Source organism: Emydura macquarii, unplaced genomic scaffold, assembly GCF_026122565.2.
Source record: "Emydura macquarii macquarii isolate MOO-44397 ecotype Brisbane River unplaced genomic scaffold, CSIRO-AGI_Emac_v2 contig_2481, whole genome shotgun sequence".
Classification (NCBI taxonomy): Eukaryota; Metazoa; Chordata; order Testudines; family Chelidae; genus Emydura; species Emydura macquarii.
Window position 1 is genome coordinate 1609782 of NW_027132618.1, and position 20592 is coordinate 1630373.

The 20592-nt window shown below is 37.3% G+C and overlaps 2 protein-coding genes across 3 annotated transcripts in view; one reads left to right on the forward strand and one right to left on the reverse strand.

The window, feature by feature from the left end:
• Positions 1-8219, forward strand: part of SRSF11 (serine and arginine rich splicing factor 11) — a 38160-nt gene extending 29941 nt beyond the window's left edge. The window contains exon 12 of the mRNA XM_067563376.1: positions 247-8219. Coding sequence (XP_067419477.1) covers positions 247-279 — 33 coding nt within the window. The 3' untranslated portion in view covers positions 280-8219. The remainder of the gene's footprint in view (positions 1-246) is intronic.
• ANKRD13C (ankyrin repeat domain 13C) overlaps positions 7079-20592 on the reverse strand; it is a 48424-nt gene continuing 34910 nt past the window's right edge. Inside the window, exons 9-13 of one of the 2 annotated variants that reach the window (XM_067563371.1) lie at positions 18725-18886; positions 15635-15714; positions 14007-14105; positions 12987-13087; positions 7079-11462 (exon numbers count right to left, since the gene is read on the reverse strand). In XM_067563371.1, the coding sequence (XP_067419472.1) occupies positions 11332-11462; positions 12987-13087; positions 14007-14105; positions 15635-15714; positions 18725-18886 (573 nt within the window). In that variant the 3' untranslated portion in view covers positions 7079-11331. The remainder of the gene's footprint in view (positions 11463-12986; positions 13088-14006; positions 14106-15634; positions 15715-18724; positions 18887-20592) is intronic. The other variant, XM_067563372.1, reaches the window with a different exon arrangement.

The window sequence follows — 20592 nt, forward strand, 5'->3', positions numbered from 1 at the left end:
TTAAATCCATTTATTTCACTAGTAAATGTGGTGAAAAAAGGCTTAAGTTATCTTTTAGCTCTGAGTTAAGCCTTTTTCCCCTCAGTACAGTATGTATTTTATTTTACCTTAACTGGGGATAAAAGGAATAGATGTGAATTGGAACCTAAATTGTTATAGGATAAGTACTTAGCAATGAGAACAATATATCTGTAATGTGTGTATTTTCATTGAAATATAAACACTTTCACCTTTTATCTTCTCTAGAGTGGTGATGGAAGATTAGCAGGAACAGGATAATGAAATGCAAAGGTGTGCATCAGCTATACAACTCTAAAAGCTAACCTATTAAAGAAGGTCCTGAAATGACAGAACAATTCACTGGTTTAAATGAGTAGGTATTTGGAATGAAACTAAAACTAGCACAGGTGCTTGTAATTTTTGAGTCTGATACACTTAACCAAAATGGTTTTTAAAATTGTCATTTTTCCAGACATTTAAAAATGAAACTCGACATTTAGATATGCAGTGTCACTTTTAGAATTTGTGGAAATGTAACTTTTAAAAAACTGTTGAGTATTTTGTCAATAGAGAGGTATATGTCAATGTAAACAGTTCTCCTAGCCTTTTCTTTCTAGTAGAGTGAACCAAAGTGATAATCCCAGAAATCAAGAAAAAAGACATGCATATTGCATCTTCTAATTAAGTTACTTCCTTCACATTTGAGTTAAAATTTATTTTGCTAGCAACTATAGAACAAAAGGAAAAAGCCCTACTGACTTTATTACATTTGTAGACTAACACTTTCTTGTATAAGCATTTAACAATGAGAAAAAACACTACACAAATTAAGTTCCTATTATCTTCTGAAAGAGCAGTGTGAGTGGGAGTTGGTTTGTGTAAATATATAGGATGTATGTAATTAAAGTGCAGGTGCTTGAAGCCACATTGGAAGTAGCTAAAAAGGTTTACAAACTACCATTTGCTAAATCACGTTTTTTCAGTGCAATGAATGAACGCTTCTATCTGTTAGAAAATTGAATATAGATACCCTGCTTGCCATTCAGAAGTCAGCATATGCTAAATTCATTTTTTCACCATGCCATGTTTAGAGTAGCAGACAATTGTGGGATCATTTGGCCCCTGCTAACTTTTAAATGTTGATTACTTTGAAATTAGTGTAGATCAGTGGTTCCCAACCTTTTTGGCTTGAGGGCCACAGATATCATTTTTTACAACCCTGAAGGGCCAACCAGTCTGTCTCTCCCCACTGCAGCCAGATGGAAGGAGTTCAGCAAGGAGGCTGCCTCCCTGGCTGCAGCAGGGAAAACGCATACATCCTGGGTCACCTCAGAGAACAATGTTATAAGGGTTCCAACTAGAAAGAAACCCTATTACCTGCCACTACCACATCATTCACAGGCACCAACTGGCAAATCTTCACTACCACAGGATCACCATTTGGTGCTACATAATTGCTCGCCCGTACCTCATCAGCACCAGGAGACACTCCGCTGATGGAGGTGAGGGACAACCCTGCTGCTTCTAAGTTCTTATCCCTGGTTGAGGCTGTAATGCCTCCACAACCTTGCACCACTGACTAGGGCTTTCCAAGGTTCATGAAATGCCTGGCAGAATCCCTCCACATCCCATTAGAGGCGATCTAGGACTTTCAACGCTCCTTGGTAGAAATTAAAACCATTACCCCTCAGGGGAAAAATTGCCCTCCAAGTGAGTGAGACTTATCACCTGATCACAGTCTAGTAAACAACTGCTGCTATTCAATCTGCCTGTAAGCAGGCAGCTAAAAAGTACTATATTCTGGCCAAGAAAATGGGGCATTTCTTTTCCCACTCCCACTTCCCTAGTGGTGGATGTAGCTAATAAAGGGTAGTGGCAGGCCCATTGCAGACCCTCTGCTTATGAGTAGTCAAAGATTAGACTGGTGGGGCAGAAAAAGCTGCTACTCAACAGCTGTCCTATTTAGTGTGGCAGACTCGTAAGCCCTAATGGCAAAATGACTTCAGCACATCTAAGTTCACCCATTTTATTGAACAATTTGCCAGAGACCAGATGGATTAATTTCAAGCCATGATTTCAAAGGCCCAGTTGATAGCCAGAACCTCTCTCTCCATGCTGCTGTTAGAGGCCACAGGCAGCTTCTAGATCCCTAGCCATGGCAGAAGTAATAGAGCATCCTGGCTTTCTGGTGTCTCCAGAGAGGTGCAGCTTATGGTTAAAGTCCTCCCCTTCAAAGGGCCCAGCTTTTCAGCTCTAACATGGCCTCCTCCCTCCACACTGAAGAACTTGAGCTACCTTACAGTCATTGGGAATCAATATTCCTGCAACAAAGAGATGGTTTAGTAAGTCTACATGTCACAGCAATCTAGGCCGTTTCAGTACAACCTGCAACAGGCTTTCCCAGACCTTCCTATTTTCAGAGGAGGAGATCTAGACCTCAGAATAGAGAACTACCATCTTCCTACTGCATCATCTGCACCTTCCTCTAAGAAATAGTTTTGATATCTCAGTTGAGGGTCTCAACCGAATGTATTTTCCTGAATCCTGTATGATTCCATCCACCCCCGCCCCCCCCCCTCTGAAGATCAGCTATCCCACTTCCTCCCTGCCTGGGCACAAAGTACCTCAGAAAGATTGATCACCTCCAAAATCCATGTGGGATATTCCATCCACTTCCACACCATCCCTTCCTCCCAGTTTCTCTTCAGGAACCCATCTCATTAAGATCTCTTGGAACAAGAGGTCCAGTCTCTTACTGTTGAGGGTGATCAAGCCAGTTCCCTCAGAGTTCATCAAAAGGGGGTTCTATTCCAGCTTTTTCCTAGTTCCCAAGAGATGTGGACGATGGAGACCAATCCTAAACCTAACAAACCAGAACATCTATCTATCTCCTTTCCCAGCACTTCAGGATGGTGACGTTAGCCACTATAATCCTATCCCTAAATCCAGGAGACTGAGTGGTCACCCTCAACCTCTATGATGCCTACTTTCATGTAGCTATCCACCCATCCCACAAGTCAATTTAGGCTCAGACTATCAGTACTGAGTCCTTTCCTTCAGGCTCTCCATGACCTTCGTGTTTATGAAGCTCTCAGCAGTGCAGCCCATCTACTCAGTAGGGCATAGCAGTCCTTACCTGGACCATTGGCTCCTCGGGTTGAACAGCTGTAAAACGCCAGTCTGCAACCTCGAGGGCTCCCTATTTCAATCTCTGGGCCTTGGCATCTTATCAAAAGAAACCTTCATTGACCCCAGTTCAAAGAATAGACTTTATTAGAACCACTCTAGGCTCCCTAACTGCCAGAGCCATCTCCCCAAAGAGATTCTCCACTGTCTAGCCGAATCTTACCAATGCAACATAGTCTGCAAACAACTGGAAGAACCTGCCTACAACTTGACGAATGGGGAGGCTGACATGCCTCACGCAAGATTGCCTCTCAAATGTCTTCAGACGTGACTGTGGTTAGTGTACAGAGCATAGCAAAATATGTGCAGAATTGCTTAAGCTGTGGAACTGCTGCATTTTCTGTCAGAAATCTCAGCTAGCTATCTTCCAGGCCTCCAGAATACACATTCTGACCAGACACTTCCTTCAGAACCACAGGTGGAAGCTCAACAATGCTGTCTTCCATAGCATCTGCCAGACTTGAGGCTCTCCAGAAGCAGACCTTTTTGCCACTCCAAACATGAAATGCTGCCTTTTCTGCTCCCAGGGAAGATATGGCTGCAACTCATTGGGAGATACCTTCAACACTGTGGCTCTGTATCCTTATATTTACCTGCCTCTACCTCTAGTCCTGAAGATCTTACTCAGTTTGCGTCAGGAAAGAGTGAGGGTTATCCTCATAGCATCATCTTGGCCAAGACAAGTGTGGTACTCAAACCTCCATCTCTTTGGCAACACCTCTCTGATTTCTTCTCCAGAAGGATCTCCTGTCTCAGAACTTGGGGATCCTGATCTATCCCACCTCCTTCTCTTTCAATCTGAGAGCATGGAACTAATCGGTTCCAGTCAGTGATCCTATCTAGCGGTAAACCTACGGCTTGCAAAACTTACCTTCAAAAGTGGAAACACTTCCACTCCTGATCTTTCCTTCACTCATCCCAGGCCTCAATGGTTTGATTATCCAAAATCCTGCATTCCTTGTTGGATGTAGATACAAGGTTCATCAATGAGCTTTAGGGTACATTTGGCTACTATAACCGCTTTCTGCTCCCCCATTGAAGTTTTCAGTCTTTGCCCACTTTATTACAGCAAGATTCATCAGGGTGGCAGTTCCCACACTGGGACCTTAGTCTGGTTCTCAATGACCTGAGGAAATCTCTATTTGAACCAATGGCTACCTGTTCTCTCCTCCACCTCTCCTTAAAGACTTCATTCCTCATAGCTATCCCTTCAGGTAGGGAAAAACTCAGCTGACCTGCCACATACCACTTTTTACAAAGACAGTTACACTGCGTCCCCATCCTCATTTGCTCCCAAAGGTCTCTTCAGAATACCACATTAATCAAGAGATTTGCCTTCCAGTGTTCTACCTCAGGCCTCTAGAGAGGAGACCAGCCTACGTAAACTGGATGCCACAAGGGCCCTCACCTTCTATCTTGGTAGTATTAAGACCTTCCAGGCACCTCCTATACCATTTTTATTATTTTGGAGAGAGGAAAGTCAACCTATTTTCACTCAGACTGTCAAATTGGGTTTCGGGTTGTATCTTAACCTGCTGTGGATCTTCTGGGATGCAGACCACCTCCCAGAGTGATAGTACATTCCACATTTATATCTCTATTGAAGGAAATTCCCATAACAGAAACTTGTAGGCCTGCAACTTGGGTTTTTCTTACCTTTGCCAAACATTACGCCATCTTACCTGCTTCCAGGGATACCACTACCTTTGGTGATGCAGTCCTCCAAACTGTCTTGGACTTACCTTAGCAAGTTATCGCTTGAGAGTCTTCTATGGTGGAGCTCTCACAGGGACATATACTCGAAGGAAGAGGAGAAGTTGTCTACATTACAATAAGTTGAGTTCTTTTAAATGTTGTTGTGTTCTTATGTGTGCTCTACCTCCTGTCCTCCTCCTCTTTAAATGTGGAAGCTCTGCTTTGCAGTTGATAAGGAACAGAGTGGCAGGTCTGTGCCTCCGTATATGCCCTTGTTTGGAGGCATGAAGTGCTGTTTTGCACATGAGAGCCTGTGTATGCTGCTTTGCATTCCCCAGTTGAGTGTGATGGGCGCACATGCATCTTGCTGTGGAGCACTCAGAGGGACAAAACATCTTGAAGAACTCATTACTTTTAAAGTAACCAACCTCTCCATTCTTCCTGCTCCTCCTCCTTCCCCCTCAAATTTCTTTATTCCTGTCCACAAGTGGGGACTGAAGAAGAGATGCATCTTCTTTGTAGTACCAAATCATGTGCTATTGGATTGAGTAAAACGGTGTCTTCCATTTAAAAGGAAGCAAAGTATAAATAAGTGTGTGCAACTATTCCTCTTAGTAACTCTGCAAAATGCTCCAATTGTAGTAGGTTAGATTAATGGCAGGCCTTCCTGTCACTTTGCTATCCTTATCTAGGATAGCATCGGGATTATATTGCAGTAGCAGCTTGCTTGCAGTTAAAGTGAATTCACCTTAATATAAGAAAATACTGTAAAAGGATTCTTATTTCTTAATCTTAATGTATATACTTGTTTACATTTAGTGATATAAAAATTGCTGTTCTCTGCGTGCCTGAGACATTCTGAATAGCATTGGTTGCATTTTCCACTAGAACAGCTGTAAGAAAATGGCATTTCATTGAAAACAAAACGTCAAGAGAACATTTTGATTTCAACCATTTTGTTTTTTTTTTTTTGGGGGGGGGGGAAAGCAGTCAAACAATGTTTCAGATTCTTGAAACAAAACGCTTGGTTTTGTGGGAAATTGTTTCCATTCAAATTCAGAACAAAACCAAACTCATTCACAGTTCTAATTCTGAATGAAATACAATTCACCATGAAGAACTGATGTGTAACTGACAGTTCCCAGAGTCTCATTAAGGTAAGAACTATCTTCAACTTGTTCTACCAGCTCTCCCACTCCCCCCACCCACCCCCAAATCAGTTTATTCAGTGCTGGGCTGAAAAATTGTAAATGATAGATTTACTAGTTAATGAAAATGCATATTACAGATAGCCAACACACAAGGGAGCTATTTACTAATCTTACACTAACAAGTAAAATATTCAGATGAAGGTCCAAATTGAAGAATTTCAGGACAGATAGTTATAGTAGCTCTTTTCACTGCTATTTAAAAAAAAAAACAAACTTATTACAGCTTTTTACTGCAATGTTCGACCTGCACAGGGTAGTCTTGGGGCCCTGCTTTTGCTGCTTTGATGTGTAAAGGCTTCTAAATTGCCTGCTCAGTAGATGTGAGGTAACACCTCTACCCCTTTAAGATGTTAAGATTCAGACATTCTTTATCCAAAGTGTTGTTGAAATTTACATCTGTAAAATGTTTTAAGCATTTTTCTCAGGCATTCAATTATCACTCTAATCTTGCAGTTAAATTGTTTCCACTCCACATTCTAGGGGTAACCTCTAAATTTTTAATGTGGGTTTTGAAGAGACCCATTTATGCACTTCATGTCTTGAAGGCAAAAAAAAAATCAGAAGGAAGGGTGAAGAGGGACACAATATCATGTTCTTTTTCCTCATCCCTCTTCTGCAGATATATTTTAAAATGACATTTCTGTCACTCACAAATGATTGGAAAAAATTGCATCCATCTAACTAGGCTCTTAAAAAAATTCAGATTAGGAAACAGACACTGAAATCAATGGGAGTTTTGCCTATGGGGCCAGAGTTTCACATACTGCCTCTATTAAACTTAACTTTCCATTAAATCAACTCTTGATTAGGTACAGTGGGTTGGAAGTGATTAATTTAAATTGGATGCAGATCCTGCAAACAAATGGACTTCAAGTGGGTGTGCATCTACACAAATGCATACAGGTGTTCTCAGGATCAGAGCCTTACTTGTATTCTGAATAAGAGAAAGTAACAAAATTCCACATGAGAGATGAGAAGGAACAAGATTATATTGAAAACTTTGTATTTTATTTAAAAACTGACCAATAAAATGTCCTTACAGAATGAGCTGAAGCACTCCAGCCTTTCCTCAACTCAATCCTTGCTCAAACATGTACAAAGTGCCTACCATGTACATATTATGTAAAGTACTGTACAGAGTTGTAGTTAATTTTCACATGTTCAGTTTCAGAATCAAACAGCATCTTTTGGTCTTTATTCTAACAGATGATACAACTTAAAAATTACTATTAGTGAAGGTGAGTTAAGAACAGACCACACAAATAGTAAAATGCAAAAAAGTGACCTTAAGTTTCCATGATAATTACAAATTGTCTAAAGAAAATAAATGACTCTGCAGCATTACATGAGATTTGTTAATACAATTTAAATGTAATTATTCTTGCATGAATTAAATAAAACCAAGAACAAGTACATTTAAAAACTAACAGTAGGTTTGAATATATTATCAAACTTAAGGTGGGTTTCCAGGAAAAATATATAACAGTTTTATAACAAACAATTTGATAAGTGTATATGTCAAGAAATGCAGTTATAAAAATGAATAGAGCGACTGGAACGGCAGCTACTTGGAAAGAAAAGAAAATGCATTCCCTTTGCCACAAATTAAAGCAGTGTTTTGGAAGACTTAACTGAGTTTGGTTAAGGAACAGTTCTAGGACTTGGTTTGCAAACGTTCCCTGTTTCATCTTATGAGAATTAATGGCTGTTTTTTAATATTCTGAATCAAGCACTTCACTCATCACTAAGAAATAGGGTTAGCTTCAACAGCTAATTTTTAAAAAGTACACTATTTAGGCTTTCTTCAATAATTTTGCTCTATTAAGATTCCTCCTCTCCATCCAGTGAAGAATCTTGAAATTTTAAAAGCTTGACTTCAGACCATGACATGGAATTATTTGTAACTAGCATCTCTAAATCTTGAGGGTTTTAGAATGTCCAAAATAGTGGAAGATTAACACTTTTCTTGTTTTCCCAGCAGTTACTAAGCTATGGTTGATATTATACAAATAGGGTACTTCAAGAATGTGCATTTTAAAACAATCAGCTAATGCCTCCCACATTCTAGCATATCGTAACATGCATATGTAAAATTTTCAAAATATTAAATGACGGTTGTTATGCTGATGCAGCAAGGTCTGGCGTATTCATTCTGTAAAAGTACTTCTGCTGCATAGTCTCTCTAGAGGGGACAAAATTATCCTTTAGATGGTAGGTAGGACACGGGGGAACTGAAAGTTATGCCATCTCACTCCTGCTACAAAATAGATGTTGGGCTACAACACTGAGATTTCCTACACAAACATACCTCATCTCTCATTTGCTAAGACTTATTGTCTTGTGTGTGTTATTTAAGAAGCCACTCTTGAAAATTCACTAGCTGTGTTTTGAAATTCACCATGGGGAATGTCAAACCAGATTATGGTATCCCCAAAGGGTTTGAAATGCAAGGAACTCTACTGAGTGCCTATTATTACTTCAATTTTGATTGAGGCTATCACCAAAATTTAAGAATGGCAACTGTTCTGAAAAACAAAGAATGATTACAGTCAAATTATTCTTAATGTTATAAGGAGAATATAAGGTTTGATCCAAAGCCCTCTGATGTCACTAGGAGTGTTTCCATAGACTGCAATGGGCTTTAAATCAGACAGAGCACTAGAGGAAAATGTTGCCCTCTCTTCAGGCCCACTTCTAATCTCAAATGTAGGGGGATTATAGCCTCTATTTTGTTTTAAGGTTGATTTTAAAAAAATCAACTTCAGAAAATTTTTTCTTAAATCCAGTTATATTGCCTTTAATATAAAACTCTCAGCCTCCAGCACCTCTTCCGCTGGTTGCAGCTTTTATGATACAGGCTTGTGGGTTGTTTTATTTGTTTTTTAAATCAAAGCACTAGTTCCTTGCTTGTTATGCTAAGGAAGATTTGACTAGCTATTGATTTCTATCAGGGAGAAACATCCCAATTTGTGTCTACTGAAATTGCCAAACAGTTTGATGCTTAAGTTATGACGTGTATCCATTAGTTTCAGGAATACAAATGTTGTAGGAATGGGTTAGGGCTAGTCACCGATGCTGGACTGACAACAATGGATACTGAAGCCCTCTAACCATTTAGCCTTACAACAGTGATAGCTAAGGTCGTATTGTAAATTCTTACAATGGGCCCTATTGAAGCTTAATCTTGACCTACAGAGCTGCCAAGAGAACTCTGTCTCCATCTATATTCAATCCTGGATTTAATACTAAGGATTTCACTTGGTACCAAGGGAGGATGCAAGGTGGGTACTAATTCATGTAATCAATGTAAAAACTGAGGGATTCCTAATTACCTGAAAGAACAACTCTTCTTATCACTCCTAAATGTTTGTTTGACAACTACAATTGGCTAGGTCCTTTGGGAATAACAGCAATAATTTTACAATTTTCTAATGCTGCTTTTTATTTTCATTCAGAACTGTAATTAATTTCTCTCTAATGTATTAGTCTCCAGATTCTGTACCGTAGATAGGCAGTTGTTAATCTTTCACAGGTTTAAAATGCAACCACAATGGAGCAACCATCTTTATTTCCTACTGTCAGTCCGTTATTAAGGGTGAGGGGGTAGAACTCTTCTTAAACAGTGGATATTGTACTTCTCTAGGGCAGCCTCTTTGGATTTTACATAGACAGACGGAGTAAAGCCCTTTGAAAGAATTCTACTTTAACTGTTTCCCAATAAAATTGATGTGGCTAACAAGTCTGCTTTTATTGTATCATGATTTTGCTATCTTATTTCATCATCTACCTGATTAATAAGATTGCTTAGTAAAGGTAATGATTGATAGTTCATTATATATATTCAAGTTTAATATTTATTGTATTGGTTTCTAGAAAAAGTAATTTAACTAGTGTGCACAAAACAATTTTGAAAATTTACATTTCTGTAAACTTGCACCAAGCATTTGAAGTTAAATCTCATAAAAGCAGTTAGCACTAACAGCCAGTTGCACACATTCTTTCTAGCAAAACAAAGCTAGACTACCTTCAAATTTAGGAGAGTGGAATGAATAAGTTAAAGCTAAAACAAGTCCTGATTTTTAAGCCTATTTTTAAAAATAAACATACTCCTTTATATGGCAAGAGGAATAAATTGAAGTTATACCCTACGTATTGGGAAAAAATGTACATTTTTAATTTTTCCATTGAGTGTCCTATTCAATATGCCCTACAATTACGGTAGGTTTCCAGAAATGTGTTTTATTTCACTTAAACTCCCTAATGTCAGATTGTGTCTTAATGCATCCCATATGTTCCAGTCTGCTGCTGGACATCAATATAAGATAATGGTTGCACAGCAAGCAGCCTATGGAGCAAGTCTTCTAACCAAGAGTAAAATAACACAACTGATGTAATTTCTAGGTAGATGAAGAGTCTCCAAGCATGCTAACCAACATTGTATCAGGAACACAGCATGGCCTTTTAAACCAGCTTAGGGGGGAAAAAAATTTGCAAATTCTTTGAAAGGAAGATTAGTAAACAGTTTGCAGTGAAAAAATTAACAGTTCAGATAAAAACATGAATAGCACCACAATGGATTGCACTAAAGTGCTAAAGGAGGTACCTTCTTCCCTGCAGAGTGAATGCTATTTCTGTTAAGTGTATTGCAATGTGTAAATGCAATTGTGTAATGGTTAAATTCATTCATCTACAGAAAATGCATTCCTTCTAATATACGTTCAACTAACATTCAAATTACCGAACTATATACATAATGTTACATAGTTTACAATTCATGAAAACATAGCTTGAAAGAAAATTATACGGTCACCTTGTGTAAGGTGGGATGTTTTAAAGGGCTAATATATCCAGCTAAGACATTTCAGTTTTTATGCTAATGGTCCAAGAGTGCTTTTTGTATCACAAAGAACAAATGTAAAGAATTTATAAACAAATGACAGTCTTCACAGCTGTTAAAGTATCCTTAGAGTCACTGAGGTGTCAAAATATCACACTCGCAGCATTGTATGTATAAAAGTGTATAAAGGACACATCAGGACACTTGCTGTAATTCAGATAGTAGATCAGATGCCCATTATAGTGAATTTCAGTATGTGTGTGTTCCCTTTTCTTCTGGATCATTTAAAAAAAAGTGTATCACTTCAACTTTGACCCACTTCTATAACTATAGCTGAGGGCTATTTCCATCCACTTGCTTTCAATGTGGCATGCTGGTATGGTTATTAACTTTCCAGTTAAATTAGAGATCAGGAAAACGGCTGGGGTCCTCCTTATAGTCATCAGGAATAGTGAAGATGGATTCGTCAAACTCATCATAGCGAAACTCCTGAAAAGTCACAGTGGCCGTGATGGTGGGAAAGACAGGTATGTCTGGAGAGAGCGGAGTGGCACAGTGAAGAGCAAAGAGTTACAGTTATTACATTAACAATTGGCTTAATAAACTATCATACAGTTGTGACTGGAAACTAGCTTTCTGTTTTTGAACATTTTAAATATTTCAGATACAGTACTGGCTTGTCTACATATGAAAATTAATCCAGACATAGTAGAGAATTAATTGAAAACAGATTATTTTATCAGGAATAGTTCAAATGGATTAAAGTAATTTGAAATATCGCACTCTTACTGCAGAATAAGAACATCCTACAACTGGAGTCAATTAGGAATAACTACTCTGTGTAGAAAATCCCTGAATGACCTGCAAATCTCAAGAGTCCAGAGGTTTGGTTCAGATGACAACCAAATTCCCAGTGCTTTGAATCAACATGTGAATCTATTAGAGGAGCAAAATTTGCTGGAAATCTCAATAAGACGCTCTTGTAATATTCAGCACTTCAGGTTCTGGTCCCAGATGGACAAAGTGAGTGCACAGGTGCCACAATGGTTAAATAAAATTATGAACATTTTCAAACCTCAAGATGACTCAGTTTAAATTCTGGGCAAAGCCTTAGGGGGTGGGCAAGTTCGTTTGGATTAAACCAAAAACAAACCTAAATGGTATTTAAAAGCTAAGGGTAAATTTAGCCCTCAGATTGCACAAGCAGTTTGCACTGAATACCATTGGATTGTGCATGTGTAACAAGGATTTGGTATATTAACAAAATCCTAATTAACAAAAAGGGAAAAAATTCCCTTTCCCCTAACAACAAATAACTCTGAAATGAAGAGACAGTTCATTCTTGGATCTCTACTGCTATTTGTGAACTGAATGGATTTGCTTTTTTATTGCCTAAGGGTTTGCAGTGGTAATCTACCTGTACACACAAATTAGCAAAAATATGTTTTATCCATCTCTGTTGGCAGAAACTGGAAACCTGCATGTAGTTTCTCACAGTTCATTTACAGCAATCACGAGGTGCAATAAACAGTAAATGTAGAATAAAATCTGAACAATCCTTAAGAAAAAAAAATCAGCCGTATGAAGATGTGGAGTTAGGAGCCCGAATTAGAATTAGAATTTTCACAGTACGAACATTAACAAAAGTGCATCCCTTTATTCAAGGCCAAGGTCATCTTTAATACAAATGATCTGCACTAATGCAGTCTTTACTTCAGCATTAGGAAAGGGTGATTTTTTTATAGTCTGGATCTTCGACTGTTCACTGAAGCCCTTTAGTGATTAGTAAAGGAAGTGACTTCTTGGTTACTAACTCTTCTCATCCCAGCTACGGTATTTCTCTCTTTCACTAACCTACCAGGATTATATTTCTTCCACTCACCAACGTCTGGACTATATTCCTCTAAAGGTCGTGGCAGCCCACAGAAGCAGAGAATTACGTTTCCTTTATATAACCAAAGATCAACAATTTATTACACAAATTTAGTCATTTAAATTAAAATCCCACGCTTCTTGGAAATGGAGGGTCATCTTCACAGAAGTTGAAAGTGTCTTACCTAGCTTTACAGGAAAGCCTGGTGGAAGCTTCATCTGAACAAATTCTCTAAGTTTGTTAAAGTGCTTGAAGGGTGCAATTACTTCTAAAACATTCAATAATCTGAAAAGAAAAGTGCATTTTTATCAGAAGTTCTTAACTTTTACCAGCTTAATTTTTGTTCCAAAAAAATTTAAACTGATGCAATGGATAATAAGTAACTAATAAAGTTAAGGGACTGAAAAGTAGAGGTCTAAGTTCTATTATGTATACACTCCTAGACCTGTGATGACAGAGCATTCATTACTGCTTTGACTTAGTGACAGTTTCAAGGTCCAATTTCTAGCGATCCACAATGTTTTAACATATGGCATGTGATTAAGTGGGCATGAAAGCTTTTGTTTCTGGCTTTGGTGATTGGAAACTGGACCTTAAAATCATGCTGCCAATTACTATTCTTCCCTTCTCCAAACGAATCAAAATTTGAATTCTAACCTTAATCTGGAGTAATTTACATGGAGATCTAGAATTAGGAACCTGTGCTTTAAATTATCACAAATCTTAAATCCTTAGCTTTCAAGCATGATTGTCTCACTACCTGTATTCAGTATCAGCTGCTAAAAAAGAACTGAAGTTGCAGGGAAGAGGTAGGAGAATAAGGAGGGGTGTGGGCAGCATGGACCAATCTGGCAAAGGTAAGGGCAATTTACAGAGTGGGTTTCATCCCATTAATATCATTTTTCCATATTCATTGATCATTGCTTTGTACAACTGTCTGTTGTTTTAGAAGAGCTAATTCACTCCACTGTGGATTTCTGAGGGAATGAATCAAGCTGCTGCTGACAGCATAAACCATTCCTGTGTCCTTGTCTAAGGGGCAATACAAGAAGTCAGTGACATTAAGGGGAGAAGAATCAGAAAAATAAATGTGCACACACCTGAGTGGAATACATGTCTGCACCCATATCTCAAAAACAGTTACAGTACAGGTAGGCAACTGTTTAATTTCCCATATGAACGTTTACAGACAATTTTGACTTACGATTCAATTCCTAAGGGAAATTCCTGGCTCATGGCTATTGTGGCTTTAAATGTTTTCTTGCTTTCTTTGCAGACCAGCTCTCTACCCAGGTGAGGAGCTCTTTAAATAAATAAATAAATAAAATAAAATAAATATTTAAAACTCTCCTCAATGGGACATTTCCTTTTATGAAAGAAACAAGTTAGACTTAAAAAAATACTTAAGACGTGAAAAACGTAATTATTTACGTTTAAAAGAATTAATGTGAAATCAGAGCTGCACCTAGGAGAGAAAAGGAATTAGAAGGCATCTTAATTTTGCTTACTATTAGTTCTGGGGAACTCACAGAAAATCAACAAAAATTATTAAGAAGCTGAGTTATGAAAAAAGATTAAAACAGCTGAATATGGATAGATTGTACTAAATGAGAACTATGGGGGAAGACATGAAAACCAACCAAGGTGGTAGGAAATAGTTTAGGGTTGTCCATGGGAATATAAACAAGGAATGCCATGATGAACTTGGGACAGGAAGAGTTTAGGCTGAATATAAGCTTCCTGCTATGAGATCCATCAGATTATGCAATGGGCTCACAACAGAAGTAGTGGAAGTTTTTTTGCTGTAGTCATTTAAAGACAGAATGGAGGAAACACTGGAGAACATAACATAGGACACAATTTTGTAATGGAATGGAACAGTTATAAAGTAACAGGCTTTTTCTATCTTTAATTTCTATTAATTGAAAATACAGATTGGAGATTCATATCCACTCAGATGTTTGTATTGTTGATTGCATGATTTATATTTGGAATAAACAAAAAAAGAAATCTAACAATCATTTTTTCTCCCCATAGTAACAGATGAGCTTATGTGTAATTATTCACATCCTTCCTTATATACTTACTTCTGCCACACCTCCTATCTGTAGTACAGTTAATACACTAAAAAAAAATCAAGATGTTCACATCTTATTGAGTAATCATATATTGTAAACATTGCTCTGTATCTCTTTTCCTTTATTATTCTCACTCTACTTCTTGTAACATCTGAATATGTATTGTGAACTCTTTGGAGCAAGAATTGTATCTTCACTGTTTTTTGTGAAGCAACTAGCACGGTTTTTGGTGCTCAAGCATCAAATTAGGGAAAGTCTAATCCTAGGAAAAACAATTTTTACTCAACTGCTGGTTTTACTAATCTAAACTACAACAAACAAGTATAAGAGGCACCAGCTAACTAACTGGTATTAGATGAGGATTGCATCTTACACAAAACATGGCTGCCACTGAGCAATTTCACACATTATGTTGTTTCAGAAAATTGCACTTATGTTTTAAACAAAGACCTTAATCTTTTTAAGTATTTAAAGATTAGGCTTCAGATATCAAGTATTCTGCAAGCTTACAAAATATTGCTATGTTTTCACTTAATTGTAGTGCAAGATTATATTGTCAAATTATTTATATAGTTGTTCTATCCTCCCTGCTACACAACCCCCTTTTTACTCATGCCAGCCTAGTGAAGAGTGTTTTTTACAGGTCAAAGGCAAGAAAAATACAGAAGCTATGGAGATGTAAAAATATAAGCTAAAGAAGAGAAATATCTACAGCTAAAGATTCCTCATCTTAAAAAGAAACTGCTATACTTACTTTCCATTTTCAGCAGATATGTACTCTTCCCATGTAATTGTGTTGGGTGGAGGTGAAGTAAGGGACTGTCGTCTGACTGGCTGTTAAAGAAAAATAAGTGATGAGTGCCATGTAGTAACTTCATATTTTACAGGTAGTCAATTGTTCAAAATTTATAAAATGCATCACTTCATCCTCCCATCCAACATGCAGCTAGGTAAGTTTAACAGTTTCACCTAATATCTCCACCGCCTGCTCTTCCTTCCCATGGCTTTTAACTTGACATGTGGACACTTGATTCCAAGCATTAATTCACACAGAAGTCTGCTATTTTAGTAGTGCAATAATCACGAACATCAGGACGACAAGTAACAGGAAACAGACTGATGGAAATTATGGCTAGTGTATACCACAAACAAAATCTTTATGCTAATTGTTTTCATAATACACCTTTGCCTCTTTACAATAAAAAGAGTTCCCTTAAACCTAGATGGTTGGAAAATGCTTTTGTAGGATATCTGAAAGAACAACCCAAAGAGCTTAACTTTAAAAAAGGACATTGAGGAGATAGCTCTGTACTTCAAGAATACACTGCATAAAGAATTGCTTGGGACTCCAAGAGCTAGTAAAATAAGGAGATAAAGTTGACTAAGCAGCTAGTAAATATTTAAGACATCATGCAAAAATGAAAAAAAAAAAGAAGAGAAAACCTGCTGCTTCTGGCACTTCAGCAGACTTCACAAAGTTCCTACGTAAGGTGCAGCCAAGGATTAAGCCATCTTGTTTGATGGTACACTAATTTTCAAATAATTTGACTTAAAACTGGACAATTCTTGAGGATTTACAAAGATAGTAAAAAAAAAAAAAAATCACACCAAAGCTGGAAATCTTTCTTCCGATGTAACATTTACTTTGACTGGAAAGTGCTGGCAACTCCCAGGATGTTTATGAGACTGTTCCATTTCATTACTGCTCAGAACACTACAGGCAACAACACTGAAAGTGACAGAAGCATGACAAGTTGTATTCTGCTGATTGAAAAAGCTTCAAGCAGAATGATGGAGGTGACTGGAAGGGAAGTGATCATGAAAAAAAGTATGGGAGAAAGCAAATTTCCCATTTGATAGAGAATGTATGTATTACAGTCCCAATTCCAATGACCAAGTCTGCACTGAGATGCTAATTTCCCATTCCAGCTTGATTTATTGAGACTATGGTAATACCCAAAATGTGCTAAGTGGTTTCCAAACACAGAGGAGTTCCTGATCTAAACAGCCTGCAATCCAAAGGAGTATAATCTTAGATACATTACTATAGCAAATCCATAATGTCAGTTCTTTTATTCATAATTCATTTTGTCCAAATTCCTATATCCTGTGTCTAGCAAGTTTTAGCCTGCTTTGAAAAGCAGAGATTTTTAAAGATGGTATCCAAAAAGACACCAATTTTGGAGAGGGCTCCTTTCTGACTAATCTATCTAAAATCCTAAAATCTTCAAGTCATGTTTAATATAAAAAATCTGCTTGTTGTTCTTGCCTGGCTATGAATGGATATTCACATTTGATAACTGTCTTCTGTTATCCCAAGTCACATTTAATGTTCATTGTCAGACAAGAAGCATACTGATGCTCACCTTAGCAAAATAATTATGCTATATGCTAACTGACTATTCAATTCTACTAGTCTATAAACAGGAGAGTAAGAAAACAAGATTTAATGGCTTATAAAGTACTTCTCTAACATTTACAATGTAAGATATCTATTTTATATATCAGCTCAATTGTGCAAATTTGTGTCCAGTGGCATTGGACTAAGCTTAGAAGGTGCATTTCCACTGTGAAGAGAATTTTGAAGTTACAATCCACCCCCAACAAATAGTGAGAGAATACCTAGTTTGTATATCTTTATGCTTTCTAATGTATCACCTATTCTCACCAATTTCAATGCCTGTCCATGCAATAGAAAACTAGTGCAAATTAAATGTAAAAGTGTCATCAATTCCAAATAAATTACCACATTCATTGTAGGATTTGAAAGGTTTCTATCTACGGAGGTTAATCTCTTCCAGTGGAAACTGGACATGCCTGAAGTTTGCTAAAACATTGTTTGTGGATCTATCCCTGTTTCAGGGTAGAGGTGGAGGACTGCTACTCTCTATTGGCTATGCACTGCAGGAACAATGTATAATTTTTAAATTAGGCAAAGGTTTTAGAACTGGTAGTAAATTCTCAAAACACAGCATTTATAGATGTACTGGCAAGATTTTCAGAAATAGGTGTCTGAAGTTAAACATGGATTTGCCTAATTTAAAAAAAAACAAAAAAAAAAAAACAAACGACTCTATATTCTTAACATACAAATAAAAATGTACTAGAACCCTATTCTCTAAAGCACTGTGTTCCAGAAAGGCTCTCCTTTAAATTTGCTCAAACGGACACAGCTGCACAGTCCTTCCTTACTAAGACTGAACTCACTATCAGGGTAAAAAATAGTAAGTTTCTTGGCTGGTCTAAAAAATCCCCCAAGCAGCGAGTCAACAAGTTACATATTAGTAACCCCAAATAATTCCAATGCTTCTCCCCTTCCCACCCCCTCTCCCAAAGCATAACATCACTTCAATCATTTTATGCTAGATGATCTTCACACACAAAAAAAGCTCAACACACAAAAATTAGTAAATCAATTCACTGGATATTTGAAGTGCTCGTGCTTTATTTCATGCAGCAGTTTAATTTTTTGTAATCTGGAATATTTGCTATCCATTGAAAGTAACTATAATTAACAAGAGACAGAAAAGTGTTATCCATGCCTTCATTATAGTATGTTTTACTGAAGATTGTAGGCCACAAAAGTTGTAATGCATAGAATTTATCTGAAAATTATTGTTAGAGTCCTAAAGACATTAAGTAGAAAGACTAAAAATGCAGAAGTACATTCAAACATTTAGGATAGTGCTAAGACTATAAATCAGCAATTCTAACTATTTGGAGAATAACATTTATACAGAAAAGAGAAAAACAAGTTTTTTCTATAAAGTTTATTAGGTATAAAGTGTGAAGACTAAGATTATTCCCTTCAATAAAACTGGTGAAGAAAACAAGCTAACCATACCTCAAAATTTTGTTCCATCAAGTTACCACCTTTACTCAGGCTTTCCATGATGGCCTTATTTCGAAGAATATCTTCCTCACTGAGATGTTCTCTTCTTTTCCTAGATTCTAAAACAAGTCCATTGACTAGGTAGAAGTCTGCCAAGAAGTTTCCTACTCTTTCCTGTAAGATAGGTATTTGACATTAATTAACTCAAAAGCTATAGTAAAATAACTTAAATCAGGAATATTCAAACACTAAAATGACTCTGTTACATGAAAGGAAATAAATTTAAGTACAGAAGAATGAATGTTGTACTTTAAGTCACCTGTACTGATAGAGCATTTGCATTAACACTGCATACTTCCAATAATGTAAATGCAAGTGCAGCAGAAACACTGGCTGTCCCCTTGCAAGAATTTCTTTGGAGATAAAATTTACATTAACATGAAACATCTATTTATGTCAGCATTTCCCAAAGAGCTAATCTGAGGGTGTCAAGGAGAAATATATTTTTATCTCTGTGGCTGGAGAGTTCTGGAACAGCTGACTATGTCAACTGATACTTTATACATGCGACTTATTTTTTGCACCTGGAGTTTGCATTTCATAAAATGGAAAAAGTAAAAATTATAGAAAAATGCTCAGATAGGAGTTAACTTTTGAGTGACATCACCTAACGTTTTAAAAGAAAGCAAAATCTTCCCCCCACCCTACCCTTCCCCCACACAGGAAGACAAATGGGGGTATATCTATCCAAGGAGGAAAACATTCCTTCCATTTCCCTCACAAGTGAGCGCTTGTACCTCACAGACAGGTTGAATTTTCCATATGTTTTCATTCAGCCTTGCATAGAAGTGTTCATTTATCTAACCTCTAAAAACTGCTAAATTATTTGCCATTACTTTTTTGATATTACTGTACACAGTTTAGTAATTTAAAATGATAAATGGCATTACTTTCTATTTTATACAAAAATAGAGGCATTCAAAGTGTAATGAGATAAAAAATAGTAGCCCCACAGCAATTATCGTTAACACTTTTAATTGTTTCTAATACCTCAGGGGCCTGACTTTATGAAATGCTGAGCACCACCTTCTGTGTTCAGTGGAACATAAGCAGCTTGTATGATCAGGCTCTTATTTCCCATATTTTAGGTTCATCTCCCTAATCAGCCTTTCTGCACTAAATAATCTTAGAATAGATCGTCTCCAATATCATAGATAAATCCCCCAAGCCCATGCCTCTGACCACTGTTGATATTTTGTGGGTCTATTCTATCTGTTTCATCCTCTTTGAGATGACTGAACCTGAACAAGTGTAAGGTATTAGCATTCTGTATGTTCACAGTGTCTCTAGTTGTAAGAGCAGTAACTATTTTAGAGAGTTTGGGGATTTTCCCCTAGTTAATTCAAATTAATGTAGATTTTTGCAAGCTCTAAACATATGGCAAAGTGTAAATACAGTCTGTACCTGAGAAAGGGTATTTTCCCCCATTGCAACCGACAATGATGCAGTCTAGTGTAGACGTCAGTGGAATTGGGAGATATAGGTGCAGAGAGTATATTCAGCTCAATTTCTACCCAGAATTCCAAATTAATAGGCGTTTCTTCAAAAATGATCAGCCAGAACACAGTCAGAAGTTGGTGCACCTAAGTGCACTGGGTGTCTGAAGTGTCTACTGACTAAGCTGATTTTTAATCATTGCATTTTTCAGATGAATCCCCGTGGGATAAATCCTTCTACCCTGCATGCTTAAAACATTTTCTACAAAGTTGTATTTTTGCATCATCTTTCTTTCTGCCTTTGCTGTCTGAGAGCTGGAGTTTCGGAGGCATCGGCAGAGAGCCTAGGTCAGCTGATTATTGCCTCACCTGTTATCTTGCCTG